This window comes from Ranitomeya imitator, chromosome 2 (genome assembly GCF_032444005.1).
Source record: "Ranitomeya imitator isolate aRanImi1 chromosome 2, aRanImi1.pri, whole genome shotgun sequence".
Classification (NCBI taxonomy): domain Eukaryota; kingdom Metazoa; phylum Chordata; class Amphibia; order Anura; family Dendrobatidae; genus Ranitomeya; species Ranitomeya imitator.
In genome coordinates, this window is record NC_091283.1 from 412,290,902 (window position 1) to 412,310,058 (window position 19,157).

Here is a 19,157-nt window from a genome sequence, read left to right on the forward strand (position 1 = left end):
CCTCCTTCCTGACTTGTCAGTGGAGTCGCTCACTTTGGACAATCCTCGCTTTTTGACATTGCCACTTGGTGCAACCACCTCCTCCACGGGGCGCTCACAGACTTCCTCATGGGATGACATGGTGACGCACCCTCTGCACAGCATAGCTGTGATTTATAATGCTGGAGGACACACCCACACCCCATCCTGCTGTTTTTTTTTTCTTTTTTTTTTTTTTAAAACAAGTCCCTTTGCAATTTTCCATTGTGAGATTAGAACACTTGACTCATATGCTGCTTTTTTTTTTTTTTTTACCTGCAGAGCTTTAGTGCACAGGAAACACACAGAACCGCCTCCACCAATATGGCGGTCCCCCGGAAATGAAACACTGACCCTGGAGGTTCAGAAAAAACTACATCTGGGAACCGCCTGTACCGCGCATGCGCCGGCGTTCCTGCAGTCTGCCGGCCGAAGCTCTCCCACCGCCATCATACCTGAGGGACTGGGGAAGCTCCACTCACCCGGAGGCCACCGCTACCCGACCGAGGTCCGGGTCGGTCCAGGTACACCTTGCCGGTCGTCTATTACAACGGTCTCCCATCAGGGAGATCGTTGCTAAACTTCAGGCCTCTCAGCAGGCCGCCGCAGATGAGGGGGGAGCCAGCAGGAAACCCCGACTCTGTCTACCCGCTCTGGAGCCCCTGTCGCTCAGCAGAGACAGACAGGCGGCATCCAGATGAGTTCTTCCTCTTCATACCACTGAGAGTCTTCTCTGTGGGTTCCCATCTAGGAACAGGAAACCAACTGAGGAGCGAGGGGGGGCCGCCCCTTTTATCTCTCTGTAGGTTTCCTGTTCCTAGGGGCGGATCCCCTCTCTCGTGGGTGCTGTCGTGGTGAATGGAAAAAACAGATTTTTCATTCCTTCTTTCCATCGAACGATTGCTGCTGGGAAGAAGGGATGAATACCGGCTTCAGCACCGCACGCAGGGGACAGCGCTTAACTGTAGCACTGTCTCATGCACGGTCCGGTGCATGTTGATTTTTGGGTCATGAAGAGCATGTTGGTGCAGCTCATAACATTATTTGTGCTCCAGCACCTCCTGTCCTGAGAAATAATACAACCCATAACACTGGATTCCAACCAAATTTACCTCCACGCTCAGCACTCCTTCTGAGTTTTTAAGACTCAATTGTCAAAAAATAGTTTCAGATGGGCGTGAAAAGCAGCATTAGGGCAAATAGGAGTTTTCAATATGAAATCCGGACTTTCGTCCCAAAAGCATCTATCTTTTGTGTCAGATACAACTGTGAAGTAGACTATACCACTGTGTCTGCCAGCCTAAGATGTAACCGCGCTTTATTGCACATGGTGTGTTGCAAGAGGTTAAAAAGGCCAGCTACTACTTGACACTTTTTTAGACCAGCTCATGCACTAGAACAACAGAATCCAAGTCTTACACGTGATGAACGAAGGGAGAGGATGGGGCAGGAATATTTAAAACTGAATATTAATAACATCAGGGAGGTTTTGGTTCCTTTCACATTCTGGTCTTCTAAAATGGATGAGTGGCTTGAGCTCGCGTCACACACCTTGGAGGTTTTATTGTGTCCGGCAGCCAGAGTTTTCTCAGAACGTGTCTTCAGCGCTGATGGTGGTATCCTGAAAGATAAGCGCAGTCGGCTGTTCCCTGAAAGTGTAGACCGCCTAACTTTCATCAAGATGAACAAGTCATGGATCTCAAAGGACTTTTGCATCCCAATTGCAGACTGTACAGACTAGGTGACATAGCATTTTTTAATATGCTGCATTAATGTCACTTAACTGCAATCTGTGTTATCTTTAGTGTGGCTTCTGCTGCCTGCTGCCGCTACTGATGTTAGCACATATTTGAGGAAAGGTGAACAGTCATGATTGGTCTACATCTTCAGGGTTGGCTCTAGTGGAAGACGTGTTGGTCCCAATTATACTATTTCTACTCTTGTGAAATTGAAGCCACTTCTGTGCTGTCAAGCCCTCATTTTTAAAAAATTTGAAAACTCCTGGTTGGGTGTCCATCTGCTGGGTTGGGTGTAGTGGAAGACCTGTCATTCACTATTATATTATTTTTACTCTTGTGAAACTGAAGCCACTTCTGTGGTGTCAAGCCCTCATTTTTTAAAATTTGAAAACTCCTGGTTGGTGTCCATCTGCTGCATTGGGCAAAGGTGGAAGACATATCAGTCCCTATTAGACTATTTCTACTGTGGTGGTATTAATGCCAGTTTAGTGGTGTCTGCCAATAATTTTTGGAAATGTGAACACTCCTGTTTGGGTGTCCATCTGCTGGGTTGGGTGTAATGGAAGACCTGTTGGTCCCTATTTATACTGTGGTAAAATTGATAGCACTTTAGTGGTGTCTGCCAATAATTTTTTGAAATGTGAACAATCCTGGTTGGGTGTCCATCTGCTGGGTTGGGTGTAGTGGAAGACCTGTGGGTCCCTATTATACTGTTTCTACTCTTGTGAAACTGAAGCCACTTCTGTGCTGTCAAGCCCTCATTTCTTTAAATTTGAAAACTCCTGGTTGGGTGTCCATCTGCTGGGTTGGGTGTAATGGAAGACATGTCGTTCACGGTTACCGTATATACTCGAGTATAAGCAGAGATTTTCAGCCCAAAGTTTTGGGCTGAAAGTTCCCCTCTCGGCTTTTACTCGAGTAACGGTCGGCGGCAGGGTCGGCGGGTGAGGGGGAGAGAGGACTGTTGCATACTCACCTGCTTCCGAGGCTTCTGGCGCTCCCCCTGCCTGTCCCTTGGTCTTCGGGTGCAGCAGCTCTTCCTCTGTTCAGTGGTCATTAAAGTTATGAATATGGACTCCACTCCCATAGGGGTGGAGCCGCATATTCATTCCTCTAATGAGCGGTGCCAGTGACCGCTGACAGAGGAAGAGGCTGCGGCACCCGGAGACCATCTGTTCGGGATAAGGAGCCAGGGAGTATGTCATATTTACCTGTCCACATTCCACCCGCCGGGCGCCGCTCCGTCTTCCCGTCCTTTGCACTGACTGTTCAGGTCAGAGGGCGCGATGACGTACTAGTGTGTGCGCCACCGTCTGCCTGAACAATCAGTGCGGAGAGACGCCGAGACGGGACGCTGAGGAGCTGCGGGCAGCAAGAGAGGTGGGTATGTCATTTTTTTTATTTTTATTGCAGCAGCAGCATTCTATATGGCACAGCTTTATAAGGAGCATCTATGGGGCCATAATGTACGGTGCAGAGAATTCTATATGGCACAGCTTTATAAGGAGCATCTATGGGGCCATAATGAATGGTGCAGAGCATTCTATATGGCACAGCTTTATATGGAGCATCTATGGGGCCATAATGAACGGTGCAGAGCATTCTATATGGCACAGCTTTATATGGAGCATCTATGGGGCCATAATGAACGGTGCAGAGCATTCTATATGGCACAGCTTTATAAGGAGCATCTATGGGGCCATAATGAACGGTGCAGAGCATTCTATATGGCACAGCTTTATAAGGAGCATTGATGGGGCCATATTGAACAGTGCAGAGCATTCTATATGGCACAGCTTTCTAAGGAGCATCTATGGGGCCATAATGAAGGGTGCAGAGCATTCCATATGGCACAGCTTTATATGGAGCATCTATGGGGCAATAATCAACGGTATGGAGCATTATATATGGCACAGCTTTATATGGAGCATCTTATGGGGCAATAATGAACGGTGCAGAGCATTCTATATGGCACAGTTTTATATGGAGCATCTATGGGGCCATAATGAACGGTGCAGAGCATTCTATATGGCACAGCTTTATATGGAGCTTCTATGGGGCCATAATGAACGGTGCAGAGCATTCTATATGGCACAGCCTTATAAGGAGCATCTATAGGGCCATAATGAACGGTGCAGAGCATTCTATATGGCACAGCTTTATATGGAGCATCTATGGGGCCATAATGAACGGTGCAGAGCATTCTATATGGCACAGCTTTATAAGGAGCATCTATGGGGCCATAATGAACGGTGCAGAGCATTCTATATGGCACAGCTTTATAAGGAGCATTGATGGGGCCATATTGAACGGTGCAGAGCATTCTATATGGCACAGCTTTCTAAGGAGCATCTATGGGGCCATAATGAAGGGTTCAGAGCATTCCATATGGCACAGCTTTATATGGAGCATCTATGGGGCAATAATCAACGGTATGGAGCATTATATATGGCACAGCTTTATATGGAGCATCTTATGGGGCTATAATGAGCGGTGCAGAGCATTATATATGGCACAGCTTTATATGGAGCATCTTATAAGGCAATAATGAACAGTATGGAGCATTATATGTGGCACAGTTTTATATGGAGCATCTATGGGGCCATAATGAAATGTATGGAGCATTATATGTGGCACAGCTTTATATGGAGCATCTTATGGGGCAATAATGAACGGTATGGAGCATCTATTTTTATTTTTGAAATTCACCGGTAGCTGCTGCATTTCCTACCCTAGTCTTATACGCGAGTCAATAAGTTTTCCCAGTTTTTTGTGGAAAATTAGGGGGGTCGGCTTATACTCGGGTCGGCTTATACTCGAGTATATACAGTATATATGTTAGCACATATTTGAGGAAAGGTGAACAGTCATGATTGGTCTACATCTTCAGGGTTGGCTCTAGTGGAAGACGTGTTGGTCCCAATTATACTATTTCTACTCTTGTGAAATTGAAGCCACTTCTGTGCTGTCAAGCCCTCATTTTTTTAAATTTAAAAACTCCTGGTTGGGTGTCCATCTGCTGGGTTGGGTGTAGTGGAAGACCTGTCATTCACTATTATATTATTTTTACTCTTGTGAAACTGAAGCCACTTCTGTGGTGTCAAGTCCTCATTTTTTAAAGTTTGAAAATTCCTGGTTGTGTGTCCATCTGCTGCATTGGGCAAAATGGAAGACATATCAGTCCCTATTAGACTATTTCTACTGTGGTGATACTAATGCCAGTTTAGTGGTGTCTGCCAATAATTTTTGGAAATGTGAACACTCCTGTTTGGGTGTCCATCTGCTGGGTTGGGTGTAGTCGAAAACCTGTCGGTCCCTATTATACTATTTATACTGTGGTGAAATTGATGGCACTTTAGTGGTGTCTGCCAATAATTTTTGGAAATGTGAACAATCCTGGTTGGGTGTCCATCTGCTGGGTTGGGTGTAGTGGAAGACCTGTAGGTCCCTATTATACCATTTCTACTGTGGTGAAATTGATGCCACTTTGGTAGTGTCTGCCAATAATTTTTATTAAATGTGAAAACTCCTGGTTTGGTGTCCATCTGTTGGATTAGGCATAGTGGAAAACCTGTCGGACCCCATTATACTATTTCTACTTTCGTGAAATAGATGTCACTTCTGTGGTGTCAGGCCCTCATTTTTTAAAATGTGAAAACTCCTGGTTGGGTGTCCATCTGCTGGATTGGGTGTATTGGAAGACTTGTCAGTCCCTATTATACTATTTATACTGTAGTGAAATTGATGCCACTTTGGCAGTATATTCAATCATTTTTGCAACTGTGAACACTCCTGGTTGGGTGTCCATCTGCTGAATTGGGCGTAGTGGAAGACCTGTCAGTTTTAATTATACTATTTCTACTTTTGTGAAATTGGTGCCACTTTGATGATGTCTGCCATTCATTTTTGAAAATGTGTAGACTCTTAGTTGGATTTCCTTCATGTGTGTTGGCTGTAGGAGGAGGCCTCTAAGACCGTCATGCCTTCACTTCATTGGAGTCAACTACCCGTGCTACTACTATCCTTTGATTTTTATGACAATGGTAGTCTACGAAACTGATATTTGTGACACCTGAGTGTGGCTCAGCATAAAAGCAGGTTGAGCTCTTGTATGTGGTATCAAGGTTCTCAGCACAGCAGGTCTACACTGATCCCTCACCCACCTCATCTTACTTTGACCTTCAACTGAAAGCTGTAAATGCTGGCCCAGACCACAATACCTCATGGATGGCTGATTGTTGCAATGCCATGTTACAATTTGAACTGTGGGTGAATGGAGGCCACTTTCCAGGTGTCTGTCCCTCATTTGATGTGTTTTGGCAGCTTTTGGGGCCATAAGAAGGTGTTGTGCATTGATTTGTTTTTTTTCCACCCATTGACTTGATTGGAATTTGGCTATGTTCGGCGAATATTGCAAATTCGGCGGTCGTAATCCGAACCGAACATTGAAATATTCACTCATCTCTATTAATGACAAAGCAACAGAACATCTTTCAACAGTAGAATCGTGTAAAATGAAGATGTGCTCTGTAAGTGTGCAAAAGATTTGACATCACCGGGAGGTGCCTAGTAACGATTTGTGGCTTTCCATAAGACTGCAGGCAATCCTACTGCATTACCTCAAAAGAGAAGAGCAGCTTTAGATGATATGGGTAATTATTGCAGAATAAAATGGGATCACAAAATGTTGGAAGGGACCTCCAGGGTCATCATGTCCATCCCCCTGCTCAATGCAGGATTCGCAAAATCATCTCCGACAGCTGTCTGTCCTCTGCTGTCCAGCCTTTGTTTTTATAGACTTCCAGAAATCACCACTTCTCTTGGAAGCCTGTTCCACTCATTGATCATCCTCACTGTCAAAAAGTTTTTTCTAATATCTAATCTGCTCTCCCTTTCAATTTCATCCCATCGCTCCACGTGTTTCCATGTGCAAATGAGAATAAAGATTATCCCGCTACACTGTGACATCCCTTCAGATATTTGTAGACAGCTATTAAGTCTCCTCTTAGCCTTCTTTTTGCAAGTTAAACATTCCCAGATCTTTTAGCCGTCCCTCGCAGGACGTACTTTGCAATCCGCTCACCATCCTGGTAGCTCTTCTCTGAACTTGCTCCAGTTTTCAATGTAATTTTTAAAATGTGGTGCTCAGAACTGAACACAGTATTCCAGATGAGATCTGACCAAGGAGGAGTAGAGGGGGATAATTACTTCAGGTGATCTAGGCTATCTAGACTATGCGTCTCTTAATACATCCCAGAACTATGTTTGCCTTTTTTGCTGCTGCATCACACTGTTAACTCATGTGCAGTCTGTGATCTTTTCGTATACCCAAGCCTTTTTCATGTGTGCTTTTGCTTAGTTCTATTCCTCCCATTCTGTAGATGTAATTTTAATTTTTCTTGCCCAGATGTAGTGTGAAAAATATTGGAGATATAATTCCATGTCAATTATTATTATTATTATTTATTTATATAGGACCATTATCTCCATGGTGCTGTACATGAGAAGGGGTTACATACAAAGTTATAGATATCATTTAGAGTAAGCAGGTTTACATTGACAGACTGGTACAGAGGGGAGAGGACCCTGTCCTTGCGGATTTACATTCTATGGGATAATGTGGAAGAGACAGAAGGTCAGGGTGCAACAGCTCTGGTGGTGGTGAGGCGGCATCTAAGGTGGTGATGAGGCGGTAGAATGTTATTGCAGGCTGTAAGCTTTCCTGAAGAGATGGGTTTTCAGGTTGCGTCTGAAAGATCTGAGGGTGGTGGATAATCGGATGTGTTGAGGCGTGGAATTCTAGAGGATGGGGGATATTCGGAAGAAATCTTGGAGGCGGTTGTGTGAGGAACGAATAAGTGTGGAGGACAGTAGGAGGTCTTGGGAGGATCGAAGATTACATGAAGGAAGATATTGGGAGGTTAGTTCACAGATATAGGAAGGCGCCAGGTTGTGGATGGCTTTGTAGGTCAGTGTTAGCAGTTTGAACTGGATTCGTTGGGGAATTGGGAGCCAGTGGAGGGATTTGCAGAGGTGAGAAACAGGGGAGTAGCGAGGATAGAGGTGGATTAGTCGGGCAGCAGAGTTGAGAACAGACTGGAGTGGTGCAAGAGAGTTAGCGGGGATGTCACAGAGGAGTGTGTTGCAGTAATCAAGGCGGGAGATGATGAGGGCATGCACAAGAGTTTTAGTAGATTGAGGGCTGAGGAAGGGACGGATTCTGGAAATAATTTTGAGTTGGAGGCGACAGGAGGTGGCAACAGTTTGGACGTGCGGTTTGAAAAACAGGGCAGAGTTGAGAGCTACTCCGAGGCAGCGGATTTCAGGTGCAGGAGAGAGCGTGATGCCGTTTACCATAATAGATAGGTCGGGTAGGGGAGATAAATAAGACGGAGGAAAGATGATGAGTTTGGTTTTGTCTACATTGAGTTTCAGGAAGCGAGAGGTGAAGGAGGATATGGCTGATAGACACTGATAGAGAGGTAGATCTGAGTGTCATCCGCTTACAGGTGGGACTGGAAGCCATGGGACTTTATGAGTTGTCCTAGGCCAAGGGTATAGATGGAAAAGAGTAGGGGCCCCAGGAGAGATCCTTGAGGGACTCCAACTGAGAGAGGGCGGGATGAGGAGGTAGTTTGGGAGTGGGAAACGCTAAACATGCGGTCGGAAAGGTATGAGACAATCCAGGACAGGGCAAGGTCTTTGATGCCAAGGAAAGAAAATCTGTAGCAATAGGCAGTGGTCGACTGTGTCGAAGGCAGAGGAAAGATCGAGAAGGAGGAGGATTGAGAACTGTCTGTTAGCTTTGGCTGCGAGTAAGTCATTAGTAATTTTGGTTAGGGCAATTTCGGTGGAGTGGTGGGGGCGGAAGCCAGACTGGAGGTGGTCAAGGAGAGAGTTAGATGAGAGGTGGGAGGAAAGTTGAGCAAGGACATGCTGCTCAAGGAGTTTGGAAACGGGAGCAGTGATATGGGGCGATAGCTGGACATAGCAGTTGGGTCAAGGTTAGGTTTTTTGAGGATGCGTTTGATGGTGGCATGTTTGAAGGCAGAGGGGAAGGTACCAGAAGATAGCGATAAGTTGCAGAGATGGGTTAGGGCTGGAATGAGTGTGTTAGTGATGTTGTGGAAGGGATGGGGTCAAGTGCACAGGTGGTGAGGTGTGATTTGGAAAGAGTAAGCTCTCCTTCAGTGATGTTGGAGAGGGAGGTTATTAAGGAAGGGCAGAGGTCTGGCATAGGGAGTGGTTGGGGTGGTGGAACAGTAAAGGTTTGCCTTGTTTGGTCAATCTTATTTTTGAAGTAGGTGGCAAAATCCTCGGCAGAGATTAGTGGAGTTGGAGGAGGACGTGGGTGGAGGAGAGAGTTGAATGTGCTGATCAGTTGTTTTGGGTTGTAGGATAATGAAGATACAAGGTTTGTGAAATACGTCTGTTTAGCAGAGGTGAGGGCTAATTTGAAGACAAGTGTAGCTGGTTTGAAAGAGGTGAATTCGCCTGGCAAGCGTGTTTTCTTCCAACGCCGCTCCGCGATCCTGGATGCTTGTTTTTTGGTGAGATTGTTGTGCCAGGGTTGCCTATTGCCTATTGATTTGTCACACTTTGCCATGCATGAAAGGGGCAACAGAGTCAATGGCTGATGTGAGTGTAGCGTTATAGAAAGCGGTGGCTCTGTCTGTGTCATGGAGTGAAGATATGGAGGACAGAGGTAGAAGAGAGTCTGAGAGTCTGTGAATGTCTAGGTGCACGAGGATGTGCTAGTGGCTGGACATAGGAGGCGGGTGAGGAGGACAAGGATGAGAAGGTGAGTAGATGGTGGTCAGATTATTTGTATCCTATTTGGCATGTGATTATAAAAACCCCTTCAGTGTACAGTTGTAACAGAACACCAAGCAGCAGCAGCATGGGTCAATCATTTCTATCCTATTTGGCATGTGATTATAAAAACCCCTTTAGTGTGCAGTTGTAACAGAACAAACAGCAGCTGGGGTCAAGAGTCAAAAGGCTGTGAGTGACAAAACCCACATCTTGACCAGCTCAGAGCAGAACAAAAGGCTTGATGCCATGTTGAGGCCATGTGGCTTTGTTAAGTCAGCTATGATTCCATAAGGAGTTATGGAGATACTATACATCCTAGCCATACACTGTGTACATTTCAGAGATCTTTGGATTGGACTGAAAACCTTACAGGGTCTCGATCCATTCTAGCACCTAGGGGTATGGAGATACATATAACAGCTACTAGTAGCCAGGTAGTAAAGCTATATTTGGTCTTAACATGTGGCAGAAGCCCGACCGGATCTGATGGAGCCAGAACAGCCACCCTAGGATTTTCAGGAAAGGAGTTATGATCTTTCATAGGTTTTGGGGATTTAGCTTCAAACCTCCAGGGGACCATCCTGTGGGTGGAAAACGGTGTGACCAACTAAGGGATTAAATTCTATTGCAGAGCTTGGCCTAGCTTTTTCACTGGGGAGGTCGCAATGAGATACAGTATTGTGTGGGGAAAAGTCAAGGAGCAGAGGGAACCACATATGCCTCTCATGTGGCAGCCCCTCCCCCCTTAGCAAGGCCTTTCATCTACTGGTAATTGACCAATATATTCTCCTTATATCTCTTGTACTATACCCTGCATTTGCACATCTGACCATTATAAATGTACAACCATTGTACATGTAGTGTATTGTCTAGTGTGCCCTTAAGGTGATTAAATATATAATTTAACCTTGGGCTGCTCTTTTATCTCGATCCACAAATCCACTTGTCTGCTTGTCGGTTTAATTTCCCATGCTACCGGGGCTGGTTTCTGGCCCAATATAATACTGTTAATAAGTATTATATATATAATAACATATATACATATATGTTAAGGCTTATATCGAAAGAGGAACTGGTGTCAGTTCTACCAGGTTCATAAGGTTCTCTTCACTGGTGCTAGTGAAAGGGGCCTCTCAGCCTGTTCTGGGCGAGTGTGGCCCACATCAGTGGTTGTGTGGGCCACCTTCTCTCACTCCCTGTGCCTTCCTGGGCCCGTGTGTACAGTAGGTATCTGTGTAAAACTGTGCCAAGCTGACCCTTTTTTCCCTGAAGAAGTCACAACTTTTGTGGGGATACACATGAGGTGCTCACCTGCTCCTATCTTTCTCAGCCCACATGGCTCCTCTTTGGACACATCCTCTCCCTTATCGCCGGGTTTGAGTTCTGGTCCTTCTTTTCACGCCATTCTGTGGACACAGGTCCTGTCTTTAGTATGCTCTTCTTAGAATTGTATGACGTAAACGTTTTTCTACGTGCCATTACCCAGTGGCTTGGTTTACTTTTCATGCCACTGGGTTTATTTGCATATATATATTTTTCTTTGATTGATTTTTGATGTTAAGGACCTTTTCCCTGTTTCATTCAATGGTTCATATGGTACTGTGAATAGGTAGACCAGCTTATGTGTACACATGTGTAGTGTTCACATATATACATGTCCTTTTTCTAACTTGTCCAAACATATGTGTTCTGAGCCTGTGTTTATAGCATTGAGACTGAGAAACTAGTTCAGGTTTTATCATTGCTTATACCATACAGCCTGACTATAGAGCAGTTTACATCTTGTTTTAAATGCTTTTAATCACTGTTGTGTTCTATGTGCAATCAGTGCTTGATATTGAAATAAAAACACATTTAGCTTGGGTGTTCCCAATTCTATCGGCATGCTTTTCTCTTTTTTTTCTATGTTCCTATATTTGCCAATGGAGAACCCCTTTCAGCTTCATATAGCGATTCCCTCCATACCCTTCCTTTTTGTAAGCTGACTTTACGTATCCACAGGGAGTGCGGAATGGTACGTTGGTGCAAGTAAGGAAACCATACCATGTAATCTCACTGATGTGATAGTAGCGGCAGGAGGGGTGGCGAGGTGCCGGTTGATCACATGTGGTGGCACTTTAAGAACACATGTACACTCTGCGTATGTGTATGGTGGTCGAGAGGAATAGCCAACGTTCTGTTGTATGGGCAGCTTTAGGCTATGTGCCCACGTTGCGGATTCATGTGTGGATTTTTCCTCACCGTTTTTTAAAAATCCGCAAGTAATACGCACTGCATTTTACCTGCTGATTTACTGTTTTTTGTGCGTATTTCACCTGTAGTTTTACACCTGCAGATTCCTATTGAGGAGCAGGTGTAAAACGATGCGAAATACGCACAAAGAATTGACATGCTGCAGAAAATACAACAAAGTGTTTCCGCGTGGTATTTTCCGCACCATGGGCACTGCGGATTTGGTTTTCCATAGGTTTACATGGTACTGTAAACCACATGGAAAACTGCTGCGAATCCACAGCGGCCAATCCGCTGCATGTGCACATAGCCTTAGTGTTATTCTTCACTATATTATCTAATAGAAGTGGGATCAAATTCAAATCTACTTTCTTTATCATCAGTGACAACTACTCCACCTTTGCCCTATTTTTTTTACACTGCAACTTTGCAAATTCAGAATGATTTGCTAAAATAGAATGATTAAATATTAAAAGCAGCAGGACTTCTGTTTTAATGATGGAAATTTGTCTAAATAAAGCTCAGTTGGGATGTAGAGATCAGCTCCACTGAATAGAACCACCTACAGGACTCCTAAGCCAAAGAGAATCTTTCAGATCAATAAGAGCCTGCCTGCCGAAAAGGACAGTGTGTTCAAACATTACAAGTTCCCTTTAAGAGTTCCGCATGGCCCATCGATTGCTGCCAATTGAGATAGTGTTCCCAATAAAAACCACACATCATCTGTCATTCTCCAACCGCACCCCTTCCAAATGTCCCTGCAATCTTTCACCAGCTCTCGCCACATGATGGATCATTTTATAACGGTGGCAGCTCCACTACTGTCAATTAGTAAGACACAGCACTTAACCCTTATAGAGCGGAGGAGGCCGGATGGCTGCAGACACTTGCGGTGGCAAAACCTTAATTGAACAACTGACTGCCAAAGGTCTGAGTTACAAATGAGAGTGAAAAGACGGCAAAGGCGCAAGGCTCAGGGGAAGGAGGAAAAACAAACACAGAAGATCCAAAGCTGCCTGATGTCCTCACACATCTCTAAAAGAAGTGAGTGACGGCGCCATTCCTACATTGATCCACCAGCTAAAGAGACGGATAGCAAGTTTCACTCAAGACAGGGAAACAATGATGCCTGGTTAACACAATTTCTTTGGAAACTTTTGCATTATGCCACACTGATCTGGTGGGACAACACTGTAATAAAGAGCAATAAAGTAACATATTCAACATATCAGAGATATTTTTTTGTTAGTAAGATTTTGTAAATTCTCATCCACATCTTTGCTGCTTTATTACTCAGATGATTTTGGGAAATCTGAATGGAAAATCAGCAGAATATACAGGTGCTTCTCGCTAAATTAGAATATCATCAAAAAGTTAATTTATTTCAGTTCTTCTATACAAAAAGTGAAACTTAAATATTATATACAGTCATTACAAACAGATTGCTCTATTTCATGTGTTTATCTCTGTTTATGTTGATGATTATGGCTTACATTACAGCCAATGAAGTCATTATCTCAGTAAAATAGAATACCGTATACACTTGTGTGTAAGCCGAGTATTTCAGCACATTATTTTGGGGGGCGGCGGAGCAGCGGGTGCCAGGAGCAGGTGCCCACATCATACTCACCTACCTTTGCGCCCTGAGTGCTGGCACTGCATCTCATTCCAGCTGCCGGCGCCTTCCTGCAGCTCTTCCTGTGCTCAGGGGTCACGTGGTACCGCTCATTAAGGTGATGAATATGGACGCGACTCCAGTCCCATAGGGGTGGAGCGCATATTGATCACCTTAATGAGCGGTACCATATGACCGCTGAGCACAGGAAGACCTGCAGGCAGGTGTCGGCAGCTGGAATGAGATGCAGTGCCAGCACTCAGGGCACGCAGGTAGGTGAGTATGAGGGTTTTTTTTTTTCAATAGGAAACATGCACACAGGGATAGGGAATAAGGAGGCATGCATATAGGGATAGAACTGGGAGGCATGCATACAGGGACGGAATGGGGGAGGCATACATACAGGGATGGAATGGGGGAGGCATGCATACAATGACAGGGACAGGGGAGGCATGCAGACAGGGATGGGGAGGCATTCATACCAGGACAGGGAAGGGGCAGCCATGCATAGCAGGACAGGGATGAGAGGACAGTGCATTCTCGGCTTATACTCAAGTCAATAATCTTACCCTGTTTCCGTGGCAAAAGTAGGTGCCTCGGCTTGATTTAAAAATCCGAAATGTTGGCCTTCTGAAATGTACGGTATGTTCAGTAAATGCACTCAATACTTGGTTGGGGCTACTTTTGCATCAATTACTGCATCAATGCGGCGTGGCATGGAGACGATCAACCTGTGGCACTGCTGAGGTGTTATGGAATCTCAGGTTGCTTTGAAAGCAGCCTTCAGCTTGTCTGCATTGTTGGGTCTGGTGTCTCATCTTCCTCTTGACAATACCCTGTACATTCTCTATGGGGTTAAGGTTAGGAGTGTTTGCTGGCCAATCAAGCAAAGTGATACTGTTGTTTTTAAACTAGGTATTGGCACTTTTGGCAGAGCGGACAGGTGTCAAGTCCTGCTGGAAAATAAAATTTCCATCTCCAAAAAGCCTGTTGACAGAGGGAAGCATGAAGTGCTCTAAAATTTACTGGCAGACGGCTGCGCTGACTTTGGTCTTGATAAAACACAGTGGACCTACACCAGCAGATGACATGGCTCCCCAAACCATCACTGATTGAATGTTGTCATTATTTACTTTACTTTACGTGCCGAGTGTTAGCTGGCTGGAAAAAGCTAGTATATTATATAGAGTCATTACAAACAGAGTGATCTATTTCAAGTGTTTATTGCTGTTAATGTTGATGATTATGGCTTATAGCCAATGAAAACCCAAAAGTCATTATCTCAGTAAATTAGAATACTTCATAACACCAGCTTGAAAAAATGATTTTAAAATCCAAAATGTTGGCCTACTGAAATGCATGTTCAGTAAATGCACTCAACTTGGTCGGGGCTCCTTTTGCATCAATGCGACGTGGATGCAGTGTGGACAGGTGCCAAGTCTTGCTGGAGAATGAAATTTCCATCTCCAAAAAGCTTGTCGGCAGAGGGAAGCATGAAGTGCTCTAAAATTTCCTGGTAGTTGGCTGCACTGACTTTGGTCTTGATAAAACACAGTGGACCTACACCAGCAGATGAAATGGCTACCCAACCCATCACTGATTGTGAAAACCTCACACTAGACCTCAAGCAGCTTGGATTGTGGCCTCTCCACTCTTCCTCCAGACTCTGGGACCTTGATTTCCAAATTAAATGCAAAATTAACTTTCATTTGAAAACAGCACCTTGGACCACTGTGCAACAGTCCAGTCCTTTTTCTCCTTGGACCAGGTAAGACACTTCTGGCGTTGTCTATTGGTCATGAGTGGCTAGACACAAGGAATGCGACACTTGTAGCCCATGTCCTGGATACATCTGTGTGTGGTGGCTCTTGGAGCAATGACTCCAGCAGCAGTCCACTCCTTGTGAATCTTCCCCAAATTTTTGAATGGCCTTTTCTTAACGATTCTTTCAAGACTGTGGTTATCCCAGTTGCTTGTGCATCTTTTTCTACCACACTTTTTCCTTCCACTCAACTTTCCACTAATATGCTTGGATACAGCACTCTGAACAGCCAGCTTCTTTAGCAATAACCTGTTGTGGCTTACCCTCCTTGTGGAGTGTGTCAATGACTGCCTTCTGGACATCTGTCAAGTCAGCAGTCTTCCCCATGATTGTGGAGCTGCTGAAACAGACTAAGGGACCTTTCTAAAGGCTTAGGAAGCCTTTGCAGGTGTGTTTTGTCAATTATTCTAATTTACTGAGATAATGACTTTTGGGTTTTCATTGGCTGTAAGCCATAATCATCAACATTAACAGAAATAAACACCCCCTGACGAAGGATAAGATACTTTCCAAAACGAGCGTCGGGTGCGCGCAGGCACAGGATTCAGCCCCCCCAGGTATATGAAAAACTTTATTTGTTGCTATACTACCGCACGTTTGGATATACATTTTTGGCAGGCGCCATTACCTTTAACCCTGTGGTAGTTTTTTGCACTTGTGCACTTTATTATTATATAATTTTGGCAGGTGCTGGCACATTACCCTTAATCCCGTGGCAGGTTTTTTCAATGGTGCACCTTATATTTTTGTGTTATATATCAAAGTCAGCTACCCGCTGCTTTTTTTTTTTTAGCACTTGGTCACATTTTTGTGAGATATGGATACATTTGTGCAATAATTATGTATTTTTTGTGCACTTTGTGCGTGAGATATTAAAATCAGTTATTTGCTTTTATGCACTAGGTCACTTTATGTTGCCATATGGGTATATTTGCACATTAATACATATATTTCATACACTTATATAATTTTGCACTAATTGGTCTTTTTTGCTCTTGCACCTATTAAATCGTTTTTTGTACAGCTTATATTAGTGAAATCCTGGTATTGTGGAGGTGATACTGCTGGAATATATATACAGCTTTATAATCCTGTTATTGCGCGAAATTGTTTATGTTTTTAAAATAATTTTTTTGATTATGTAATCATTGGTATTTCTAATAATAAAGCCATATTTTAATATTCCCACGCTTTTGTATAATTTTTCTGTATTTTGGTCCGTGTGGTATTGCATTGTTTTCAGGCATACAACAGTAAGTCGTAAGAAAGTAAGGAGGAGGCAAGAGGGGGAGGATCCTGCTGCAACTAGTAATCTTACAGTAAGGAATACAACAGTAAGGAGGAGCAGAGAGGATCCTGCAGCAATGACACATCTTACAGCCAAATATAGGAAAGTAAGGAGAGACATGGGAGGATCCTGCTGCAACCAGTTGTCATACAGCCATGCAAACAACAGTAAAGAGGAAAAGAGAGGGGCAGGATCCTACTGCAACTAGTTGTCTTACAGCCAGGCATAAGACAGTAAGGAGAAGAAAATGGAGAGGATCCTGCTGCAACCAGTTGTCATGCAGTCAGGTACAGGACAGTAAGGAGAAGGAGAGAGGGGAGAAGATTCCGCTGCAACCAGTTCTCATACAGCTAGTCATAGAACAGTAAGGAGTAGGAAAAAGGGGGAAGATCCTGCTGCAGCCAGTTGTCCTACAGCCAGACACAGTCAGTAAGGAGGAGGAGAGAGGGGAGGAACCTGCTGCAACCAGTTATCTTACAGCCAGGCAAAGGACTGTAAGGAGGAAGAGAGAGGATCCTGCTGCAACTAGACATCTTAAAGGCAGACATAGGACAGAAGAGAACTGTGGAAGGTTCCTGCTGCAACCAATTGTCTTACAGCCAGACCCTGGGACAGTAAGGAAAAAGACAGAGGAGCGATGGGAGATGATCCTGCTGCTAACAGTTGTCTTTCAGACACGTACAGGACAGTAAGAAGGAGAGAGGGGGGAGGTTAATGGTTGATATTTCAAAATACAAGGAGAATAGGGTAATCTGGATTCATCCAGCAGCATCACAGGTTTATGTAGCAGACACTGGATATACACAGGAAGACACTGCTGAGCACATCTGTGGACACAGAGCTCGCAGCAATGTGAAGTGTTAATAGATGCTCCGGGGTCTTAGAACTTGTCATTCAGCATTAGCGCAGGCCATTCTTGGATAAAGACCCCGCTACCTCTCTACCCTGGTTACAGAGCAACATACCTTGTTGCAACCCCTTAACCGTTTCACGTGCCCATTCTGCCCTCATCAAGTGTCAACAGCATGCATGAGGGTCGCAGTCCATAATTACCAGCCCTCACTGCCTGGTAACGACAAGATAATGGTCTATGAGGCAGCCTGGAGTTTGACCTTTTGTGTGACCCGAGTGTGATTAATTGCTCCATCACCCCATTAATAGCACATAATAATTGTACCAGTGGCCATGCCCTCACTCGTGCACCTGCCTGGCATTGTGCTGTCTTAAGACCTGTAGTTATTCATTTCTGCATGGCTTGATAAAATGGTTGCCAGCGAGTTATCTTGAGTGCTGCAGCTTGGTGCCAGGCAAGGAAACAATTTAGAAGATGCTTTAATAATACACAGCGGGAAGGGAAAAGATGGTAAAAATAACCTGTCATCTCGTTAAACAAAGCATTCTTTATCCGTAGCAAAATTTGATGTTGTCACCGTTAATAATAGCAATAGTAATAAGCATCAATAGGTATATAGCTGACGGATTGCGAAGGTAATCACGTCCTACACTGAAGCGCTGCATTATTATTACATTCCATGAAAAACTCAAGTTATGGGATCATATTCTCCCTTCTCAGCAAATAAACATACACGCAAGGGTCATGGTCACATCCAAATTTTCACTGATTGACCTCATTGATGTTAAAAGGATCCATTGGGGTGACGGTATTTTGGATTACAAGAATAGTGACGACCCCTAAGCAAAAGGCTGGCTTCTACTATTTACAGCATTGTGTACTCTGTATCATACAAAAGGTTAAGAGGAAGGTAACATGTGGGAAAAAAACCCTGCCAGTGATACGTGGTACTCACCAGAGCCGGCAGAAGCTTATCGGCAAAATATACAAAGCCGGCACCGAAAGAAAAGCCAACAGCAGCTGGAAGGAAAGCAAAGCGCCCATACTGGCTGGACATCTCTATTGCAGGGGCCAGGAGGGACCAGTAGGAAGCAGCCAGCATAACCTGTGAGACAGAAAATACAGGGATAAGACTAAAGAGAAGGCAATTCTGGTCAAAGAATAGCTGCTGCCATTTATATAAACCATGCTAGAAAGAAGGAGCATAAGTGACCAGAAACGGGTCACATTTTTGTTTTTATGTCTTACCTAATCTCTGTGGAATAATTAATACAGTCATTATGGAAATTTATTGGAAGGATATTTAATGACTTCTCTTCATTACTGCACACAGACCGTGTGGACCGGGCACCTGGTGGCATGACCTCATGGCTCAGGATGCTCACAGATGTTATAACATTCAAAGGGTACTAAGAATCGCTTTGCTCTTCTCTAACCACCACCCCTTTCTAGCTGATGACAGAATTGGCATTATCAGAGTTTTGGGGGGATTGTTCCCAACATCAGGAGCATCAGTTGTTCTGACTTAGCCAGATGAAAAAATGCAGCATGTAGTATTTTTCTAGGAATAATATTATCAGAACAGACAACATAACGTTACACAGGTTGAAACAAGACCACGGTTTATCAAGCTTAACCTTTCTCCACCAATTGTACATTTCATCACTCATCTAGCTATAACCCGCAATGTCATGTGTATAGAGGGAATCGTCCGGCCCTTTTCTTAAATCTGTCATAGTGTCGGCCATTACTACCTCTTGTGGTCGGCATTCCAC

At 44.3% G+C, this 19,157-nt stretch overlaps 1 protein-coding gene across 4 annotated transcripts in view; it reads right to left on the reverse strand.

Annotated features, from left to right (window-relative positions):
• Positions 1-19,157, reverse strand: part of SLC39A11 (solute carrier family 39 member 11) — a 724,893-nt gene that overhangs the window by 485,525 nt on the left and 220,211 nt on the right. For all 4 annotated transcript variants that reach the window (XM_069750717.1, XM_069750716.1, XM_069750719.1 and 1 more), the window contains one exon: positions 18,338-18,487. In XM_069750717.1, the coding sequence (XP_069606818.1) occupies positions 18,338-18,487 (150 nt within the window). The remainder of the gene's footprint in view (positions 1-18,337; positions 18,488-19,157) is intronic.